General features: G+C 37.9%; 1 protein-coding gene across 1 annotated transcript in view; it reads left to right on the top strand.

Moving 5' to 3' along the window:
- Ftcdnl1 (formiminotransferase cyclodeaminase N-terminal like) overlaps nucleotides 1–10,687 on the top strand; it is a 33,740-nt gene extending 23,053 nt beyond the window's left edge. The window contains 3 exon segments of the mRNA XM_090354562.1: nucleotides 3,400–3,440; nucleotides 3,657–3,789; nucleotides 10,668–10,687. Coding sequence (XP_090210688.1) covers nucleotides 3,400–3,440; nucleotides 3,657–3,789; nucleotides 10,668–10,687 — 194 coding nt within the window.
- Nucleotides 10,688–22,484: the final 11,797 nt, after the last annotated feature.

Here is a 22,484-nt window from a genome sequence, read left to right as displayed (position 1 = left end):
AGGAGCAGAAAGAGAATTTATTCCTAGAGGAAAAGAGTGATAGACTTGAGGGATTTTTTTCTAAATTGTGCATTTTTGGCTGCTATCAAAAAATATAACCAACTAAGCTTTACGAGTTATGTTTCTTGAGCTGCTGAAATGCAATTCGGATAAATTTTAACTCCGCTTACATTAGATTTTCTACATTGATTCTAAAAGAAAGAAATGTAGAAAGAAATGAGTGCAGAGTGGGGGTTGAGTTGGGAGTATGGAAGGGAATGATAAAAGGGGTGACGTTAATTAAGATGCATTGTACTAATAAGTTAATTTGTTGAATGGTAATTCCTTTGTACAACTAATTTTAAAAAAGAAAACTGAAATAAAAAAAATACCACTACAGGCACAAAGCATGTGTTAATGTAAAGCAAACAGGTACATTTAATTCAATAGGTTCTTAAATATTATGTTCGTATACTCCTTTTACTCTTGTATATTCTCTAAAGTCCTACATTTCAGCCAGAGTAGTGGCTAATTTAGATATAATAGAGACATTTATATTAAGAACATGAAGCCTCAAGTTCTTGTTGCATCAAGAAACTTCTCATTGCATTGATTCTTCTTTTGCAAAGAGAAAAAGTAAGTCTGGCCCAGAATGCATGTTTTCCTTTCTAGGTGGAAACTAGATTTATCTTATAAATGTATAAATAAGCATGTTTGACTTGACGACAAATGTATATGAATGTATTGACTGAAATATGGTACATTCAAGGGAATGTGCAAATGATGTAGTTCTTAAGAAAGGCAAAGTCAACATTCAATAAAACCAACACCAGGAAGTGAGTACTTGAAAGGGACAGGGTGGAGTTAAGGGAAAAGGGCAGGCACATGAAGATGAGAAATTCAATGTATGCCCTACAAAATTAAGAAGATTGAGGGAAGAGGTGGATGAGAATGTGCAAAGGGGTAACATGGATCAAGATGCCTTGTATTCATAAACAGCTTTGTTAAATGGCAAGTCATTTCTACAACTACTTAAAAATAATACAAATAAAAAAAGAAACATAACTAAATACAAAGCTGTCTCAAACTAAGGTAAAAGCCCAACATACACACATCAGAACTGCTAAAAGTCATTTTAATCAATAAAGGCTTAATATCTGTGTATATACACATGCATTAAATACATATACCTATATATAAATACACATTCAGAATTATATGTCATAGATATGTCCATATATTATATGATATACCATATATGCATATATATGCACATACACATATTCGACAAACTCGTTTACTATCTCCCCAAGCACATATGGCTTTACTCTTGCAGATGGGAGCTGTTTCAAGGACAGTATATCAAATGTGAACACATGGTAGAAAATTGTTCCCATAGCCTCACAGTGGGGATACAATGTATCCTTGGTGGTGAACCCACTTCTCATTTTGGTCAATGTGATCCTTACTTTCATTTGCAAGTTGGCAGTGAATGCTTTCGGGTCATAGTCACTTTACTCAAAAATCCTTTGGTGAAAAACTGTAAGACATTGCTTTAGGACCTCAGTAAACTAAAAGGGGAAGCAAATGCATCATCACCTGTCTAATACAAATAGATTAGATTTGGTGCTGTCAATAAAAACAAATGAAAGCTCTGAAATCACACATGAGCACCAGAGGGGGAAAATGAATGCCAGTGGAAGGAGAGCACAAATGTAAAGTGGGAATCAGTGCAGTCCTGGAGTGCTTGTTCCTGGGACTCACTGTGATTGTCTTGAGTCAGAGCTTAGAAACCTTTGATTCCACTGCAGAGTAGAACAGACAGCCAAGACAATTATAGTTAACAATGATTTGTCAGCAAGTATGCACAAAACTGTTGCCTTAAATAATGATGTCAAGCATCTGAAGATTGCTGAGATAAAAGTTTTGAGTTTGAAGTGTTCCTCTTCTTTGTTTTCCTCCTCTTCTTCCACCCCTTCTTCTCCTCCTGTTCTTCCTCTTTCCTCTTCTCCTTCCTTCCTCCTTCTTATCATCCTTCTTTTCCTTCTGTTTTTGCTTGTACTGGAGCCTCATACTCTTTAGCAATTGCTTGGCCTCATTTGATTGTGTAACTATTGACTCAAAGAAGAGATATTTTCTAAGATGTCTTACATCCCAGCAATATACAATCTTTCTCTATAAAATCTCTTTTACCAACATGGTAGCCTATGTTTCAAATAAATAAACAGATTACCATCCCCGAAATTGTAGATGGGAAAGTTTAGTGGCCAGAGGTCCTGGATGTAGCCCCTTCCTTATCTCCAAATAAGGAAGAGATATCCCCCCCCTTTTTTTTTGCAAGTCCTGGGTTTGAGCTCAGGGCCTGGGCATTGTCCTTGGACTTTCTCAAGTGGTAGAGCTCTACCACTTGAGCCTCAGCACCACTTCTGGCTTTTTTCTATGTATGTGGTACCGAGAAATCAAACCTGGGTCTTCATGCATGCTAGGCAAGCACTCTACCACTAGGCCAAACTCCCAGGCCAAGATGCACCCTTTTGATGAGTCAGGCCTGTTTCAAACTTCCATAAGCACTTGTGTTTTATACATGAGACAGGGAGGTGCATGTTGCTGCCATCCTTGCTTAACGTGGATTGTAGTTAGCCTCTTGGAAAGCTGCCATAGCAGCAAGCATAGGTCCTCTGATGCAGCAATCTAAAAGAAATAGGAAAACAATTCTGCAATCTTCCTTGAGAAGATAGTGTCAGACACCAAGAATCCAGACATAAAAAATAGCAGAAGAAGATGGAAAGATGTTCTGCCATGGACCCTTTTATTCAAGTAGTTATACAAAGAATATTTTTGTCACTTAGAATAGTCTCCACTTACATTCAAGGCATAGTCTTCCTTAGCTGACCCAGTGCTATCCATACTGCATACACAAGTGTGTATCTGTGCTCTCTTGTGTGGCTAGTGAGCACTTAAGTTGCATCAAATACCTCTTCAAAAACCTAAAATTTTAATTCCTTAAATAGCATGTATAGCTAGTGATTTTGAATTGTGACGATCTTCCTTAGACTCTTAACTTTTATGTATTCTAAGAATGTATTTGTTGAGGCAGTTACAGAATTGTTAAAAATCAAAGACACCTATTTCATTAATCTAGTGATGCATTTTCCTTGTGAAATCAGATTAAAAAGTCCTTACGTAAATACAAACTTTTCTTATGAGCTCAATTTCAAAGGAAATCCAATATTTGATTGGTAGATTGTATAAGTCATATAAATTATATATATGCTTTGATGGTGTTGGCTTCATGACAGTATGTAGCACATAAAAGTGGTTAAGGTGATTATTGTTATAATGAGGATGTCAAACCTATCAGCTTTATGTTATTGGGCCTGGTTTTGGTCTGATTGTGTTAAAATTTCCCAATTTCCACAGGCCTTCCTCAGAATATGGTCCTGCACATATCTGGCTGCAGTGTGCTTTCTTTTTTTTTTTTTTTTTTGCCAGTCCTGGGCTTGAGCTCAGGGCCTGAACACTGTCCTTGGACTTTCTCAAGGCTAGAGCTCTACCACTTGAGCCTCAGCACCACTTCTGGCTTTTTTCTATGTATGTGGTACCGAGGAATTGAACCCGGGTCTTCATGCATGCTAGGCAAGCACTTTAACCACTAGGCCAAACTCCCGGCCCCGCAGTGTGCTTTCTTTAGTGACACTGACCTGCCTCTTGTCCAAAGAAGGAAGCATTTGGGCTGGTTCACAAAAAGAGATTTGAGTGACCTTGAGCCTGACCTGGGGGCTACCCCTACTAGAAGATGTGGTGTAACAGGTTTGGCCTGTGGTCTTGGTTGTGGTCAATTTCATTTTCTTTTTAAATTAGATACTAGCATTCTGAGTTCCTTTAGTTGCTCAGTTCCTCATAATGCCAGGAGGATTACAGAAGTGATTCCTTCTAACAGTCACCTCCCAGCTCTTACTCTGGCCGTCCTAGGCTAAACTGGTGAATCTAGAAATTTCCATCAGATGCTTGGAGATTCTCCCAGGAATGACATGGAAGATAGGTAATGACGTGACCACCAATGAGGAAAAAGGACACAACTTCTCACAGAGAGCAACTTGGAAACCAGATGTGGGGCTGAGTGTTGAGTGTGATGATCACTGGGGTGTGGGGATTTTGGCAGAGGACCCTCCTAGCTGCTAGAAAGCTATTTCACTACATGAACATTAACTTGGGACTCACAAGTGGATGTCAGCTCTAGGGGCTGGGTTTTTTTTTTTTTTTTTTTTTTTTTGGTCGTGGGGTTTGAACCCTGGGCCTGTGTGCTGTCCCTGAGCTCTTCAGCTCAAGGCTACCACCCTACCCCTGAAGCCACAGCCGCACCTCCGGTTTGCTAGTGGTTAATTGGAGATAAGAGTCTCATGGACTTTTTTGCTCAGGCTGGCTTTGAACCGTGATTCTCAGATCTCAGCCTCCTGAGTAGCTAGAATTACAGTCATGAGCCACTGCACCTAGAAAGTTTTCTTTTTTCCCCATATATTTTAATTGTAATTAATAGAAGGGTTACATTATATGCACCTTCTGGTGCATTACTTCACAAACATTGATACCCTTTCTCATGTTTTAGTCCCCATTTCCCTCCCCCCACCCCGCCCCTCATCTTGTTTCCCCCCCTTCTCTATCCTATTTCAAATAAACAAATAAACATATATCCAATATATCAGATAACTAAGTGAAATACTGTAACAATATGAGATAACCAAGGAACAGCAAAAAAAGTGTGAGATAACATAGTCCATTAAGGACAATAATCACTCATATCCTGGAGGTCCTTTCATTTAGTGATTCTATATAGCCTTATGTATCTAGGCTTTGTTCTATTGTAAATCTCTGCTAGGAGAGCCCAAGGTTTCTACTAATTATGACAAATGAGGGAAATCAGGTTTTCTTTTCTAGAATAAATAGCAGAAAAAGGGATTTCCTTTCCCTAGCCCTCACTACTAACCCTCTGGGAAAAGGCAAAGACTGTCCCTGTGATCTATGCTATACCATGTTAGGGTCTTTTGCTTGAGTTTTTCTTTTATTGTCTGTCAGATATCTTCTGTAAGGAGACGCAAAGTAAACCACATTTTGGCAGTTGGTTAATACCTTAGCAGTTATGATAATCCAAGAAAAATAAGGAATGGCAGGTAGATAAGGATAAGAATAGGGTTTCTCATGGCACAGCTCTGCCAAAGTCTTCAGAATCATTTATAGGTTGGCCTTTGGTTACTAATTCCAGAAATACGCACTTAGGTATTACCTGTAATCAGGTAGAGTAGTAGGAGGAAGCACATAGGCTTTAAGGCAATCTCCAAGATGGTACTGTATCATCTTGAAGCGTTCCTTAGTCCCAGGAACCCTCAATGTTCTTATCCATAAAATGGGCTCAATGATATTTCCTTTATAGTACAGTGAAATTAAAATAATGTCTGTAAAATGCCCAGTGTGGTACTCACTCCTAAGTAGCTAGGATTATAGGCGTGAGCCACTGCACCCAGCTTCATTCGGTATTTTGTTATAAAGGAAAGAAGGAACTGATAGTTCTCTGCCAATTTGGCATGTTTTCTCATGATTTGTTTCACAAATGGAAAAGTATAAGTTTTATGACTAAATTTTCAGAAATTGATTTCCTGTTTCTAATTTGAGCCCCCCCTAAGACTGAAGGGATTAAGCTGCAAGTTCAGACAGTTCAGTGCCAGGTGGGCTGTGAAAACTCCAGGTGGACAAGAATCCGGAAGAGGCACACTGGCAGGAAAGGAGTGGAAGAAGTGGTTTGAGCACTGGGCTAAGCAAACACTTGAATAATTCAGCTCTCATTTTTGTTGTGCTAGCAGAATAAATGAGTCAATATTTTTGAAGTGCTTTAACCTGATGTAAAAGGCACATCTAAGTTATATAACAAAAGCCCTGGGGCCGGGAGTTTGGCCTAGTGGTTAAAGTGCTTGCCTAGCATGCATGAAGACCCAGGTTTGATTCCTCGGTACCACATACATAGAAAAAAGCCGAAAGTGGTGCTGAGGCTCAAGTGGTAAAGCTCTAGCCTTGAGAAAGTCCAAGGACAGTGCTCAGGCCCTGAGCTCAAGCCCAGGACTGGCAAAAAAAAAAAAAAAAAAAAAAGCCCTGGTTTCAATCCCTAATATCACAGGAAAGGGAAAGAAAGGACCAAATGCTGATATTCTTACAGATCTTATTTAGTCTCTCGAGAGCAATCTTGATATGTAAGTAATTATTTAAAACAAAGTGAACATCCCTCCCCAGTCTCACCTACCGATTTGCTTTAGCTGAGATACTCTGTTCTTCTCTATCATCACTTATATTGTTTGATTTGAAATAGATAACCTATAGGGATTTCCGAATGTTTTCTATTTTTGCTTTATGTGGAGATCTGTAATTTATATGCTGAATTTTATAAAAATTTACACGAAATGGCACAAAAATGTTTACAGATGATATTTTAAAGGTAGCATTTAATATTGCTGATGATGTCATTAGAGGAATTCATACTGCCAATGGTAGCATTGATATAAACTCTGTGGAAATGAGTTCATGACATGTACTAAGAGCTTTAAAAAAGTGCTTAACTGCCTACCAGGGTCTAGTGACAAATATTGAGAAAATATTAGGCACAAGAATTTATATATAAAAGCATACTTATGAAAACATTATTTATAGTAGCAAATACTTGAAACAATGTAAATGTTTACTATTTTAAAGCAATTGAGCAAACTATGACATACCCCAAGTATGAAATTCAAAATTTTTGGACATGGAAAAATATAAGCAAATATAATATACAGAGAATCTGTAATTAATTAGTGAGTGCAACAGTGTTTATTAAGTAACCTGTCAGACAGTATCTTCAGTGGGCAAATAAGAATTTTTATATTCTCTAAGTATTAACATTGTAGTTGGAGTGAAGAGACATACAATAAATAACAAGCTAATGAATAAATTGATTTCATAATGGGTTATAAAATAGTAAATGCTGTAGATAAAGGGGAAAAATGAACAGAACAAGGACAGAAAGAGTACTGGGGTAAACTGGTTTTAAGTGGAATGATTCAAATTATGGGTCATGGAAAAAGTAACATTGAAATAGAGTGGAGTGAGTTTAGGCAGAGGGAACAGACAAGGTTAAAGCCAAAAGATACATATATATATGCATATGTATGTTTATATTTTATTTATATTACATTCTTAAGTTCTTAAAATTTCTAATTTATTTTGTCTAAGTCACTCTTATGATTGGTTCTATCTTTTTCAATGGATAATTTATTATGGTTGAATCAGTAGTAAGTAACCATTATCAAGTTTGACTTCAGTTCATTCATCCAGGTTAGGTTTGATGGACAACTGTCAAAGAAGGGAAAATGTGCAACTTTTTCTCCAGATGTATTTTTTTCCCACTAATACATGTCAACAAAAAGTAACAACCTGAGTTTGTTGAAGAAACATGAAAACTTTGAGTTGCCAATTGCAAGCAAACCACTGTTCTTACCTCATTTAATAGATTTCTACACAAGAGCTCTTAGCAGAAAAATACAGTATTTGCAAGGGGGAGTAATTAGTTTCAGATATTCCATGAGCCATATAATAATTCAAATTTAATGCCCTTAATTGAAATCTTAGATAACTTTAATGGCACATATTGTTCCTTAAAAGATTCCATCAAGAAAGCAGGAAATTGATTTCATCCATTGAAGTAAACTTATATTTCTTGCTAATTGAGGTAGACATGGTATTTATCTAATTTTTTAATAAATTTGTTTGCCAATCATTATGATTGCTCTATTTTTAATGCAATGGCCTTATACTAATTTTTCCTCTTTTATGGTGGGTATAATATCAGCATTTCCTAACGATTTTTTTATTCATCCCACCAAAACAGAAGAATTTTGGTACATCGTTGCTATGTTTGTTTCTTTTTCTGAAAAAAAGTAAATGGAAAACATTGATGCTATCAACAAGGCCATTGTGAACATTCCAGTGACACTCTAATTTATACAGTGCCTATAAGAAACAGACTTTACAGAAGAACAGGTAGTTTTGGAGTTCCTAAAGAATAATAAATAAAAGAGGACAATAAAAATAGGCACTTAAGGGATGCTTAACATCCTAGTGCCGAACACACAACATCATCTTGCAGGCAAGTTCCTTCTAAAAACCTGCAGTTGCCCAGCTAGGGTGGAACAGAAATAATGGCAAAGCAGTAATAGTTAATACTTTTTAAGTCTGTAACTAAAAGACTTGACTGTATGTATGTTTAAAAATCTAAACACTTACAGGATAATTTAAACATCACTGTCTGTTACATTGTGAATATCTTAGATTTGTGAATTGTTTAAAATATAGAGAAATAACTAATAACTCTAGTTTCACATGATGCCTTAGAATCATCCACGAAGGTCATTGCACCTCTTGGAATTGGGATTTTTTGTTTGGTTGTTTACATTGCTTATGGAGTGCTATGCTTGAGTATTCTGTCTGTAAATAAGAAATACATCGTGTGACATGTTTCTTGGCATAGAATAATTGAGTTTGTACCACACCAAGACATTTTGCTTAGTCACTGGAAAATAATTTCCAATTTTAAAATGACTCCTGTCTTAAGGAACTTTTTTCTAAAAAAATATTATTTTCTGATACTTGCCAATAAGTTGACTTGTGATGGTAAAAATGAACATCAATGTGTGACTTACTTTGGAACCTGGAGGTTTTGTATGAACTCAGGAAGGTTATTGTTTTATAGTGGGGAATAGCCAGGCCACCTAAGAATCCCCTCTCCCAGACTGGCATCATCTCTTTTACTGTCTACCCACTTCTACAAATGCCTTAGTTCTGAGTTACTGTTACTCAGAAAGATGAAAGCCAATATATTGAGGTTCTTAGTTCTTCCCAGAGCTGGAAAACGTCACAACCAGCTGAGTACCAGCAATGTCCTCCTCTGTTGAAACTTGACTTCAGTCCCATGGAGAAGAAATACCAGCCCCGAATAACATGGTTTTTCCTTAGCTTTCTTTTCTATGGGTCTGGCCATGTGGGTGACCATTCTGTATCATATCTACTCTAGGAGCATGGGACTTAGCATTTCCGTTTGTTCTATGGCTTCAGATATGAAATGTCCAGTTTTAACTGTGGTTTCTCTTTAGCTCATGCTCTAAAACATTGAAAGCACCAATAGGCAACTAATTGCTTTTGATGAAATAACTGGCATTATTTTTTTTTTGCCAGTCCTGGGCTTGAGCTCAGGGCCTGAGCACTGTCCTTGGACTTTCTCAAGGCTAGAGCTTTACCACTTGAGCCTCAGCACCACTTCCGGCTTTTTTCTGTGTATGTGGTACCGAGGAATCGAACCCGGGTCTTCATGCATGCTAGGCAAGCACTTTAACCACTAGGCCAAACTCCCGGCCAACTGGCATTATTTTTGACCCTGCTTTCAGAGTCTGGTACTTGTTACTCTGATGCAAAGAGCACTTTTGACAAAAAGTTTACCTTATTTTAGTTTTGTGTTTTTGTTTTCAGCAACCGGCAAGGCTCCTGGCACTCTATAGGTTTTTAGTAAAAAAAGTTTTTAATGAAGGGATCTGTTTATTCAAACAGTAGTATAATCCATACATTTTATTTTTTGGTCTTCAGATATGCGAGAACTTATTTTTCAAATTTTGAAAATGGTCAAATTCATAGTCTTCTGTCTGCATCTGTAAATGATAACCACTAAAGAGAAGGCTGATGAGATAAATCCAATTTCTGTAAACATCATTGAGAAACTCAAGTAATGAAACATTTCTGCCAGGCTCAGTGGCTCACGCCTGTAATCCTAGCTACTCAGGAGACTGAGATCTGAAGTTTGCAGTTCAAAGCCAGCCAAGCACTAAGTCCATGAGACTCTTATCTCCAGTTAACCACTAGAAAACTAGAAGTGGGCTGTATCCTTGAGCTGAAGAGCTCAGGGACAATACCCAGGCCTAGAGTTCAAGTCCCACAACTGACCAAAAAAAAAAAAGAAAAAAAGAAAGAGAAACATTTCTGTGAAATGAAATATATGGAATCTTTTCACCTTTCATTGATCCCAAACAATAGTATCTGGAACTATTTCTGAGAATGATTTTGAAGGGAAAGATGTGCATGTGTTTCTTCATTTTTCTAATGGGTCTTTCACTATTGTTTTGTCTGAATGCAGTTTTTTATTTGTGTTATTCCAGACGTGGTCCCACCACAAGCATCTTTAAACCAGACATTAATAGCATAGTTCACAGTCATTACTGTCAGTGCTCAAACACAAATATTGCGTTTGTGTTTGTAAAAGCTCCACATCAGATGTTAATTAAGTGCGTTTGGTTTTTTTTTTCTGCCTAAACAATCTGGCATAAAGGGTTTACATTTATATCAGTTCACCATAAGGTCTCCACAATATCTGAATCACCAGACATAGAGTATATGATAAATACAGTGTTTCCACACAAGAAAAATAGCAGAATTGTCAGGCAAACATCAGGCTTGTTATCCTGTGAAATAATAGCAACTGAATCTGTTTCTTTTTCCCCCCCCTTTGATTAAAAAAAGTATTTAACTAGGAGTAAACACCAATATTTAGAATGATAATTTTTTCATTAAAGAACACATGGAAAGTGAAATCATATGAGAGATTTTTCCCCCCTTGTTTTTAGCTTGCTTCAGGGCGTTGTGACAGTTGTGTTGGAATAAAATTGGAATTTCAGCCTTGCAGAGCAGGGATTCATGCTGCCACCAGCACAACTGAGTGCCAATCCACAGCACGCAGGACAGGAGTGAAACCACAAACTGAGAAACAAACTTTCACATCAGGCTTCTAATTTTAGAGCAACATTTTTTTTGAAGTAATTATTTTCATTATATGACATTTAACTAGAAATACGATTTGTTGGGATTAATTACTTTTCATTTAAAATACCTTCTTAGGTTTAAATTAACATATAAAATTAAATTCGGCATTTAAATTAGGTCAATGGGACTGTTGGATGTAAGTATAGAATATGAGTCTGTATAATTGCATCACTCTATTGGCTTTGACTTGGAAGGATTAAGTAGAGGAAATGGGAAAAGCATGAATTTGGGCCAATAAAAGAAGAAAAAAAATCTTCTTTTTCTTTCTTCTTCTCCTACCTTCCTGCTGAAAGAAATAGTCATGGCCTAAAAGAAATGCAAATTAAAACCACCTCATCCCAGTTAGAATGGCCATTATAAAGAAACAAATATTGGCAGGGATGTGGCCAGAAGGGATCACTACTACACTGTTGGTGGCAATGTAAACTGGTTCAACCACTCAGGAAAGCAAAATGGAGCTTCCTCAAAGGACTAAACATAGAGCTCGCCTAAGGTCTGGCAATCCCACTCCTCGGCATTTACCCAAATGATCACAAACAAGGCAACATTAAAGCTACCAGCACAACTATGTTTATTGAAATATTATTTACCATCAATGCCCCTCAGGAGAATGGATCAAGAAAATGTGATATATATATATATATATATATATATATATATATGTAATAGAATTCTATGCTTTCATCAGAAAGAATGACATTGCCCCTTTCGTAAGAAATGGAAAGACTTGGTATTAAGTAAAATAAGCCAGATTCAAGAAAGGCTCTATGATTTCCCTTATTTGTAGTAATTAGTATATGTCTAGGATAGTCCTATCAGAGGACCACAATAGGTCAATAGCTATGAACATATGACCACATAAAATGGTGCTAATTAAAATGAACTCCAAGATTTGGAAACAAGAAGTTTTGGTTTTGGTTTTTGTTGTTGTTTTTATCCTCTGTCTCTCTCTGTCTCTGTCTCTGTCTCTGTCTCTGTCTCTGTCTCTCTCTCTCTCTCTCTCTCACACACACACACACACACACACACACACACACACACACACACACACACACACACACATTCTCCCTCTCTCTTTTTGCCTGTCCTAGGGCTTAAACTCAGGGCCTGAGCACTATCCTTGGACACTTTTTGCTCAAAGCTAGCACTCTGCCACTTGAGAGAGCAGTGCCACTACTGGCTTTTTCTTAATATGTAGTACTGAGGACTCGAACTCAGGGCTTTGTGTGTGCTAGCCAAGCACTCTTACCACTTAGGCGATACTCCTGGTCCTTGGTTATTAATGTATGAAGTTATTTCTTTTTTCTTTCATTTTTTTCCTTTGGTTTTTCACATCATTTTTTGATTCTGGTCTTCCATGTCTCAAATGTACACTTATCTGATTTGGGGAAGGGAAGAGGAATAATAAAATGGTGAGACAAGGGACAAAAGGTGAACCAATGCAACAGCGATACAAGACACTATGCTGGAAATGAATTGTACAGCGTGGGGGAGGTGGGAAAATGGGAGATAAATGAGGGGGTGACAATATTCAACAAGAAATGTACTCATTGCCTTAGTTACATAACTGTAATTCCTCTATAAATCACCTTTGACACAATTCAGTTAAATTTAAAAAAATGATCATGGCCTTAGAAGTCTTCCCAGAAGAGATTACCAGCTGGATCCATTGATTATCTCACCTCTATACAGTCCATGAATGAGATATAGCAATAAAAATGAAATTATTATATAAATAAAGATTAAGAGAAGAATTTAAAACCACATATCTAGTTCATATCTAGTTGCCTTTTATTTCATTTAAAAGAATATAATCTAATTTTTTGTCTTTAATTTTTGAAGAAACAATTATGTCTAAGGTATACTGTTGATGGGATTTTACAAGCAATGTTTCTCTTTACTCAAACTGAGAAATAGTACATGGACTATATACCTTATGGAATATGCTTTATGGAATATACTTTTGCATATACTTTATGGAAATTCTAGGTATAGGGATTAATACCTAAATTTGTTCTGTTTTCTATGATTTATCTATGCAATGACTTCATGACAAGAAAAATCAACTTTGGGAATTCTACTAGTAACAGGACAGTTATCAAATACACAGTTGTGGAAGATGCCTTACGATTGCTGGGTGAATTCAGGAGGAAATCCCAGGATTATAAGGATTAAATGGGCCATGCCATGACCATGCCTACTAAGCTCCCTTGGTCCACATAAAGGAATATCTTTTGAAAGTGATTTGGTCCCCAAAGCTGATAAACTACATGTGATTGTATGAATGTTGATTGGACCTATTAAAGCTATGGAATACAAAGAACAAGAATACACTTGACATGTATTTTCAGTAGGTGTGCTGGCTATAACCCATGAGTGTATCCTCTTCAACCAAACCCTAGTGTGACCCAGCCTTTCATGGAAATTAGGGTAAAAATGTCACCACTTTCTGAGTTAGAAGAGTATGTGTCACCGGGCATGGTGGCTCATGCCTGTAATCCTAGCTACTCGGGAGGCTGAGAACTGAGGATCATGGTTCAAAGCCAGCCCAAGAACTGACGACGACCGTGAGACTCATCCCCAATTAACCCCTAGAAAACCGGAAGTGACGCTGCAGCCAAAGAGCTCAGGGACAGTGCCCTGGCCCAGAGTTTAAACCCAGGACTGACAAAAAAAAAAAAAAAGAAAAGAAAAGAAACAGAGAGAATGTGTAGATCAGATGCTTTCTTTTTTTTTTTTTTTCATTTTATTTTTTTGCCAGTTCTGGGGCTTGAACTTAGTGCCTGAGCACTGTCCTTGGGGCTTTCTCAAGGCTAGCCCCTCTACCACTTGAGCCACAGCACCACTTCTGGCTTTTTTTGTGTATGTAGTACCCAGGAATCTAACCCAGGGTTTTATATATGCTAAGCAAGCACTGTATCACTAGGATATGCCCCCAGCTTTAGATCAGATCTTAAATGACACTACTTATAGTGTTATCTGAAAGTGGAGGAAAAACTGTGTTTGAATATTTTTCAGTTAAAGTTTATGAAACGTTAAAGGGGATGGAATTCTCCAAGATATTTAGAGTAAGTGTATGAGATTATGAGAGGGAGGGAGGGGGAGAATGGGGAAAGGAAGGAGGGAGGGAGGAGAGAGAGAGAAAAGGAGGGAGAGAGAGACACAGAGAGATTAGACAACAGAGACAGAGAGAGAAGCAAGAAGAGATATTGGTTGTAAGGAAATTTAATTTTATACAACCAGTATTATGGAGAAATACCATAACCTGATTCATTCCTGACAATTCCCAATAGAAACAGGCCCAGTCTCATAAGTTGAAATGTTTCTGTATGTACATGAGTAGGAAAAAGTTAAAATGCTCTTTTTGTGCACTGATTTTCTTTGAAACATCCATTAATGTGAGCATAATTAAGTTAGGCAGCAAAGCCTCAAACTACTACAGTAAAGAGAAAAGAAAACTGAGAAAGCACTTCTCTGAAAAATATGGACAGCATGAGCAAGAAGTTTGCAAGAAGCAAGAAAAAGCCATGACAATAAAATAGGGTTGAAACAGTAGCTCAGGAATTGTCATATGCTGAGGATGAGGTCAGCCTTTTATCCCCATTAGTCCCTTGTCAACTTTGCTTTTAGAAATGTGAGGTTCCCCCAAAGGGGGAAACTGCTAACCTAAGCTTTTTATACCAATGTTAATTTAACCAAGTTGTCCATCTTGTAATATAAACTATAATTAAAGCAGTGCTATTTCTGTAATGTGAGCTACACTATCCCTGAGGGCAGGGAAAATTGGGACATTTGTCCCTGAGCTCTAGACTAACAGGCTTCTTTCTGCTTAGCAATGGCTAGCCCAGTCTCTGGAGGAGAGCTGAGGATAGAAGAAAGAGGTGTTCTGTTAAGCTGTGAAAAAGAAAGATATGAAGTTTGTAAACACATGATACTTGAAACCCAGCCAAACTCCTATCATCATTACTCTTCCCAATTTCAAGGCTATTTACTTTTATTCAGTGGCCTCCTTTCCTAACCAAGACTGGTGTTAAGATTCATTTTGGCCTTGTGTTGGTCTAATTCAATGTCTAAAAGTGTTGGGAGAGCCAGGCATCAGAGGCTTCTGCCTGTAATCCTAGCTGCTCAGAAGGCTGACATCTCAGATCACATCTGAAGATCTGAGGCTGACATCAAAGCCAGTCCAGGCAGAAAAGCCCCTGTGATACTCTTATCTCCAATTAACTACTCAAAAATGGGTAGTGGCGTTATGGTTCAAAGTGGTAGAGTGCTAATCTTGAGCAACAGAGTTCAGGGACAGTATCCAGGCCTTGAGTTCAAGCCCTACAACTAACTGAATAGCAGGTGGATATAGAGGCGTGGTTTGTCCTTGTCTCTGAAATCTGTAGTCCTGTCATTGAATTCCATATTCTGAAGAGATTGGCCTTAGAAATGAATGAAAGAAAAAGGTCTGCCATTATTGATGATACTTAATTCTATATGTATTTTCCTTTCTCCAGTGGTGTTTTAGAATGTCTGGACTCTAACTCTCCTAGAAACCAACATCACTTAGATACTTCTAGAATAGATACTGTCACCTGCTTATAGTTCATGCAATGCGGTTACAAAACAAAAAAAAAGAGAGAGTTTTAGGACATTCTGAAGTTGACAATGAGGAATATTTATACTACTTTAGGAAAAAATACAAGAAACTTTCTTGACTAAAGGTGGCTAAAGACTAGAACCTTGCATGCAAGGCCTTTACTTGGTTTGATTAAGATGCTCTTTAATGATTTAGGTGCTGGTGCCAGTCCATATGTGATGAACTGCAATATCACTAGAGATTCCCATGACTTACCGGCAAGAAGAGAGATTGCTACTGTCATTCGAGGCTCACATCCACACGGTCTGAGGGCTGTTCAAGCAATGGCGTTTCCCCATGAAGGGAAAATTGAGATTGCTTGTGATGTGGGGAGTTTTGAAGACCCTGAGGTTACAGAGACCTTAGAAGATGCTCAGTATGTGGCTTACCATGTCCTTGGTTGCCAGTTTTCTTATGTGGCTCCTTATTACATAGAAGCTCGAGTTGGCAAGTGATTGGGGAATGGGAACCATAGGAAGGGCATTAGTTAGATTTACACCCCAAGAGTGCAAGAAGTGTGCTGAATATGCTCTAAAGGAAAACTGGAGAATTCTGGAAGACCCGACAAAGTGTTCTCATGTGATCCAATCTTCATTGATAATTTACTAGAAAATGTCAGTGAGTATAAACATTCCTTTTGGCACTGGGGATGAGAAGACCCAGAAATCTAGGAAGCACTTTCAGGTGTTTGATTTGTTTAGAACTCCTCGTGATCACTGGTCATGCTTTTAGTCATCATTAAAACTTCATGCAATTTGTTACCTGGTGTGTTGTATAGACACTTACTTGTTTATTTGAAATAGGGAAGGGAAGGGGGAAAGCAAGATGATTGGGAGGGGGTAGGGGGAAGGAAAAGGGAACAAAAATGAGAAGGGTTATTAAGGTTCAAGAAGCAAGGTACCCATTACCTGACGAATGTAACTGTAACCCCTCTATATATTACCCAGACAGTAAAATACACTTACAAACAAACCTTCATGCAAGCCTACTCTGTGTTTAGGTGACTTAGATGCCATTCTGAAATACATGGGTAAGGTGACTGTGAAGGATCAAATCATCTTTGACTTTTGTGAATTAAAGTAGATAATGGATTTGACTTGGTTTTCCTGAACTCTTTTACATGCTCTGTTTCAACACTCCTCGTTCTTTGAATAATCATTACTGAAAATATGCACTAAATAGTCAAGTACCAAGCAATTAAGAAGTAGGGAGAAATGTTAAAAGTTTCCATTCCGGGGCCAGGAATTTGGCCTAGCGGTAGAGTGCTTGCCAAGCATGCACGAAGCCCCAGGTTCGATTCCTTGGTACCACATACTTAGAAAAAGCCGGAAGTGGTGCTGAGGCTCAAGTGGTAGAGCTCTAGCCTTGAAAAAAATCCAGGGACAGTTCTCAGGCCCTGAGCTTAAGCCCAGAACTGGCAAAAAAAAAAAAAGTTTCCATTCCAATCATTATTTTCTTTTTCCCCTCTTTGTCTTGCTTGCCACTTTGTGGAAGACCTATGATTTGATTTAAGATGCAGTCCACAAGCTAGATTTATCTAATTATTTTATGTTTATATAGGAAGATGATATGGAGGTTTGTTGAAGGATTTTAAGAAAGCATTTATCTTTTTTGTAATTCAAATGTAATTTTTTAAGGTTTAGTGAATCTGGTATTTTTGAACAAAACAAGACACTAGTAAAATAATTTTTTTTTCTTTTTTGGATCGGCTGTGGGGCTTGAACTCTGGGCCTGGATGCTCTTTCTGAGCTCATCAGGTTAAGACTAGTGCTCTACCACTTTGAGCCACAGTACCACCTTAGGTTTTCTGGTGGTTAACTGGAGATAAGAGTCTCACAGACTTTTGTGCCTAGGATGGCTTTGAACCACAATTTGGACCTCATTCTCTTGAGTAGTTAGGATTACAGGCATGAGCCTTCAGCACCTGGCGTAAAAGAAAATTCATATGAAATAGAATAAAATATGTACTCTTGTGAAGTAAAGAAAGCTACTCCTTGATTCTGGCAATTTATATAAACCTTTAGCATAGGGACTGGGAGTTTGGCCTAGTGGTAGAGTGCTTGCCTAACATGCATGAAGACGGGGGTTCGATTCCTTGGTACCATATACATAGGAAAAAAAAAAGCTGGAAGTGGTGCTGTGGCTCAAGTGATAGAGCTCTAGCCTTGAGAAAGCCCAAGGACAGTGCTCAGCTCTGAGTTCAAGGCCCAGGACTGGCAAAAAAAAAAAACCCTGCAAAATAAATCTTTAGCATTGCTACTGCTTTAATACAAAATGCTTTTTATCCATCAAACACAGAGACATGTGTTCACTAATTTCTTTAGTGAAGATTTTTGAACATTTCTAAAAGGAACATATAAGTTTCCTTTGAGGGATTAAAAAATAAAAATGAGGTTTATTTATAGGATTCAGTGATCTATTCTGTTTTTACTTATATTTATTTCCTGAGCCTGCATTTGTTTGTTCCAGAATTGAAATTCTGTGGTTGTTGTCTTTTCTCTTTCAATGTAACTGCAATTAAGATAAAAAAACATACGATGGGTTGAAGATGGTTTTCATTCATAAGGAAATTTTGGTTATTTCAGGAAGGAAGGAGATGTTTGTCTGTTAGAGACTGTGGATCAGTTTCTCAGTCTCTGAGCGGGGAGAAACCATAGTAGGCAATGGTGAGTAGTGAGCTACTTTGTCAGCAGCCACATGGTCCCAGTGAAAAACAATTGGGCAGTGGATTGCTGGGCTTGGGTTCTGGTCTTTTTGCTCGCCTTCAATGTAGCCATAGTTCCATTCCTTAAGAGGAAAATGATTCCAACCATAGCTAAGGGAGGTTTGGGGGGAATATATTTTTTTGTTACATTGCAGTAAGTTGTTAATAGTCTTTACCAGTCTACTCTACAGCTTCTCTTAAAGCGATAACAGGAAGTAAAAGCATAGAAAACCTTCAATTCTTTTATGTCAGTTACCAAATGTAACCTCTCCAGGTTCCTATTATTACATTATAGATTACTGGCTTTGGGCAAGGTTTACATGAAGCCAAATTTCTACTTAATGGTACAGTGTTTCAGTTTTGAAAAATAAAAAAAAAGTCTTGGAGATGGATGGTAATGATGATTTCACAGCAATGTGAATATACTTAATGCTACTGAATTACAGGTTTAAAAAAATGATTAAAAAACAAATTTAAGGAAAACCTGTATTTGTCTCACCTACACAAGTCAAGGAAATACAAAAGAAAAGATAAGCATATGAATAAAATAGTTTCACTAAATTCATACTTTTGAAATTTGGTTTTTTGACACAACATTTTATTAAAACAGTAAGTTGCAAAAAAGAAAGCATTTGGCTCTAGGATATGGAAACAAGAGTTTTATTTTGTGTGGTTGCTACTCTTAATGTACTATATTATTTCTCTTTTCCTTTTTGGCCTTTATGGTTAATCTCATATTGTTACTGTATCTGACTTACCCAGTATATTTTATATATGTTTTTATTTGTTTATCTGATAGGAAAGGGAGGGGAGGGAAACAAGATGATTGGGAGGGGGTGGGGAAGGGAAATGGGGACAAAAACATGAGAAGGGAATCAATGTGTGAGAAGTGATGCACCTACTACTTGACGAATGTAACTGTAACCCCTCTATACATTACCCCGACAATAAAAAAAGAAAGCAATTAAAAAAAAAACAGTAAATTGCCTCATGCGTGTAATCCTGGCTACTCAGGAGGCTGAGGTCTGAGGACTGTGGATTGAAGCTAGCCTGGGAAGGAAACCCCCTGACACCCTTATCTCAAGAAACTACTCAAAAATAAATCCACAAGTGTTGCTGTGGCTCAAGTGGTAGAGCACTTACCTTGGACAAAAGAAGCTCAGGGACAGTGCCTAGGCCCAGAGTTCAAGACCCAGGGCTGGCAAAAAGAGAAAGAAAGGTGAATTGCTATTTTGATATAAATAATTTTCAAAACCAGCTCAATCATACTTTTTACTTTTTCCTTTCCTTGTTTTTCTTCCTTTCCCTGTGCCATCATGATTCTTTAGGAAATCTGAACCAGCTGCGGATTTCTGGACTGATACAGTATTAGCAGCTCTTTCCATGTATGAGCGAGTGGAAATTAGCTGTGATATATCTATAATGACTAAGAAGGATGATCCCATTGGATTGAGAAATCATAATGGAAGTAATAAATATTCATATTAATCTTCTCAGATGGGCTTCTTCAGTAACAGAGAACTTTGTGGGAATATTTCTTTGGTATTTTTTAAAATGCCACCTCTAAGTGAACATTGGATGGTATATAGCATCACAGCTCATTCCTCCTCCAGCTCCTTCTACTGCACTTTGCCCATGACTTGTGCCAAATGTGAACAGGCCCAAAGCCAGGTGGATAGATGGAATTTACCTCTGGTCAATTCTTCAGTGTTTTCATTCTACCTAACTTTAAACTTCAACTTTGAGTTTCTGAAAGAGGTATAAGGACAGCAACCAAGCCAGACAATCAGGGTCATAAGGTTTGTTTGTATGTGTGGGTGTAGATGTGGATGGGAGTTACCATTTGTTTCTAACCTAAATTTGGACTTTGACTCATGATAAATTAAAACTATTTCAACAAAAGGATGGGGGAGTAAGTAAAATATAGCTGTGAAATAAAACAAAATGGGGTGGAATATTTTCATTCTTTGACATAATGAAAAGTCTTGCTCTGTAATTGGTTTGTACTGTCTTGAAAGTGGCGTCCGTGGTCAACAAAAGACCACTCTATGAGAGATCTGCAAGAAATTTATCATTCCCTCTGGCTGAGCCAAAGCAGGCTTGATATACAGTTTTGTTTCATATAAATACTCTCATGTTACTGTTTACTCTGTGGGAATATGAGGATCTCACGGACAGGGTACGTGCTCCACTGTCTTGCTTTTAAAGGCATTTATTTGACTCTGTTGTTTGTACTTGCCCAGAAACTTCAGAGAACAGCCCAGGAACTTGTTTGATAAGCATCCAGACCATGCTCCTAGAGTGTGTTGTCCTTGGGGGTTAGAAAAGCTTATTGTTTTAAGCAAGCTGGCAGTCCTTTTCTCATAGGTATGAGCAATGCCTTGGACTGTGTCTTGAAGGTTCAAGAAAATGTTCTGGGAAGCATAGATTAGATAGAACTTGGGCTGCCTTTGGGTTACTCTGTCATTTTTTCCCTTCAATTGGTTTACTATAGATTAAAATGGGAGAAAAGATCTTTTTCTACATCTTTAATGAGTATGTTGTCTACCGATTGTGTCTCAGCTTCACACTCACAAGTCTAAGGCACAATATATATATATATATACATATATATATATGTATGTATGTATTGCCAATCACTTTTCTTCTTAGCTAGTTTTCTGTTGGAATGTGAGGTGCCAGACAGAGGAGCTACAGGTTGCAGATGGCAAGTGACTTGCTCTTGTTTCCGGTGGCCCCATTCATCAGTGGTTGTCAGGATAGGTTCTGAGAGCCTCAGAGTCTTCCTGTTCTTCAACCTTAGCGGGCACTACTTCTTGTCACTACAGCTCTGTGAGCCCCGGTTTTGTATCAACTATTCAGTATTGTATCTTGAACTATTTAGTGTGGTCCTTTTGTTTCGATCTTACACCCTCGTGGTACTGGAGATGAATCCAGGGCTTCACACATGTTTAAGGGAGTGCTCTACTACTTGACCCAGGCAAGGAGCCCTTTGCTTTTGCTTTTTGCTTTGGAGACAGTATCTCACTGACTTTTCCCATGCTGGCCTTGAATTCACAATCTTCTTGTCTCTACTTTCTGTGTTCTTGGGATTAGAGGCACATACTACCACTCTGCTGATTTCTGTTTTCTTAACTGGCCCTCGTATTGGATCCTCTCAGAAATAAATAACTCAGCCTGGAGACCAACATAGAGGGCTCAGAGAAGGCAGAAAATGCTCAGCATGAACCTACTTCCTCTAGCCTCAACATTAACACTTTGCTGTCTTATCTCACTGTTTTCATATTGTCCAAAATTTAGTGCTGTCTTTGATACTGACATTCTTATAATTGCATCTTGACTTTAATTAAAGGGATAATGTTATGATAATCACTTTATAGAGATTTCCAATGAATCTTTTTTTGGCATGGAATAGCTTCTTTCATTTAAAATGCAAGCTAAAGTAATTCTGCAATTTAAAAAATTTAAATATTTTCAATGCTGTATTAGTTACTTGTCTTTATTTGTGTAGCCATCTTCACCTACCAGGTAGGTGATAGTTTTAAGGAGTGGTAGGCCCAGCCAAGCACTTTTCCCAGCCTTTCAGTGTAGTACCTATCAATTTATACCAACGAAACCACATTTATAGCCAATCATTGTTTTGTACCTTCTTAGGTCCCTGTAGTTCCACGCAGACTAATGGCTTCAGGAAAAGCAATCACTAAGATTGAAATAGTTTATCAATGACCCATTGTCATATAAATCTGTCATTTCTAGTAAGTATAAAGGGATTTTTGGTAATTGAGAAATATAATTGTGTGTGTGTGTGTGTGTGTGTGTGTGTGTGTGTACCCAAAGTCATGTTTAGTTGTTCATCTGTCTTCATGGCATACTTTGCAAGGATATAAGGAAGGTTAAAAAGCAATATAGAAGAAAAAGATGTTTTAACAGGATAACAAAGAGAGAAAGAGAGAGAGAGAGAGAGAGAGAGAGAGAGAGAGAGAGAGAGAGAGAGAGAGAGAGAGAGAGAGAGAGAGAGAGAGAGAGAGAGAGAGAGAGAGAGAGAGGTGGGGTGGGGAAAGCATTGAGAAGCAGAGGAGTGAGCTACAAACAATGGAGAAGCAGAAAGGCTACACAGACAAAAGCAGGGAACAGTTCATAGATCCAATGCTTGATCCCCCACAGTGAGGAAAGGAAGAGGGAAACCTGAAGCCACAACCAGAGTAAGTCAGGCCACCCAGATGACCACACACTTGTAGTCCTAGCCTCAGAGGAAACAGTTCTCATTATCGGGGAATCCGTGGTAACACTGTCTGC

This window comes from Megascapheus bottae, chromosome 21 (genome assembly GCF_031878675.1).
Source record: "Megascapheus bottae isolate mThoBot1 chromosome 21, mThoBot2.hap1, whole genome shotgun sequence".
Lineage (NCBI taxonomy): Eukaryota > Metazoa > Chordata > Mammalia > Rodentia > Geomyidae > Megascapheus > Megascapheus bottae.
Note: the sequence above shows the minus strand (reverse complement) of the source record. Positions and strands in the feature narration are given on the sequence as shown.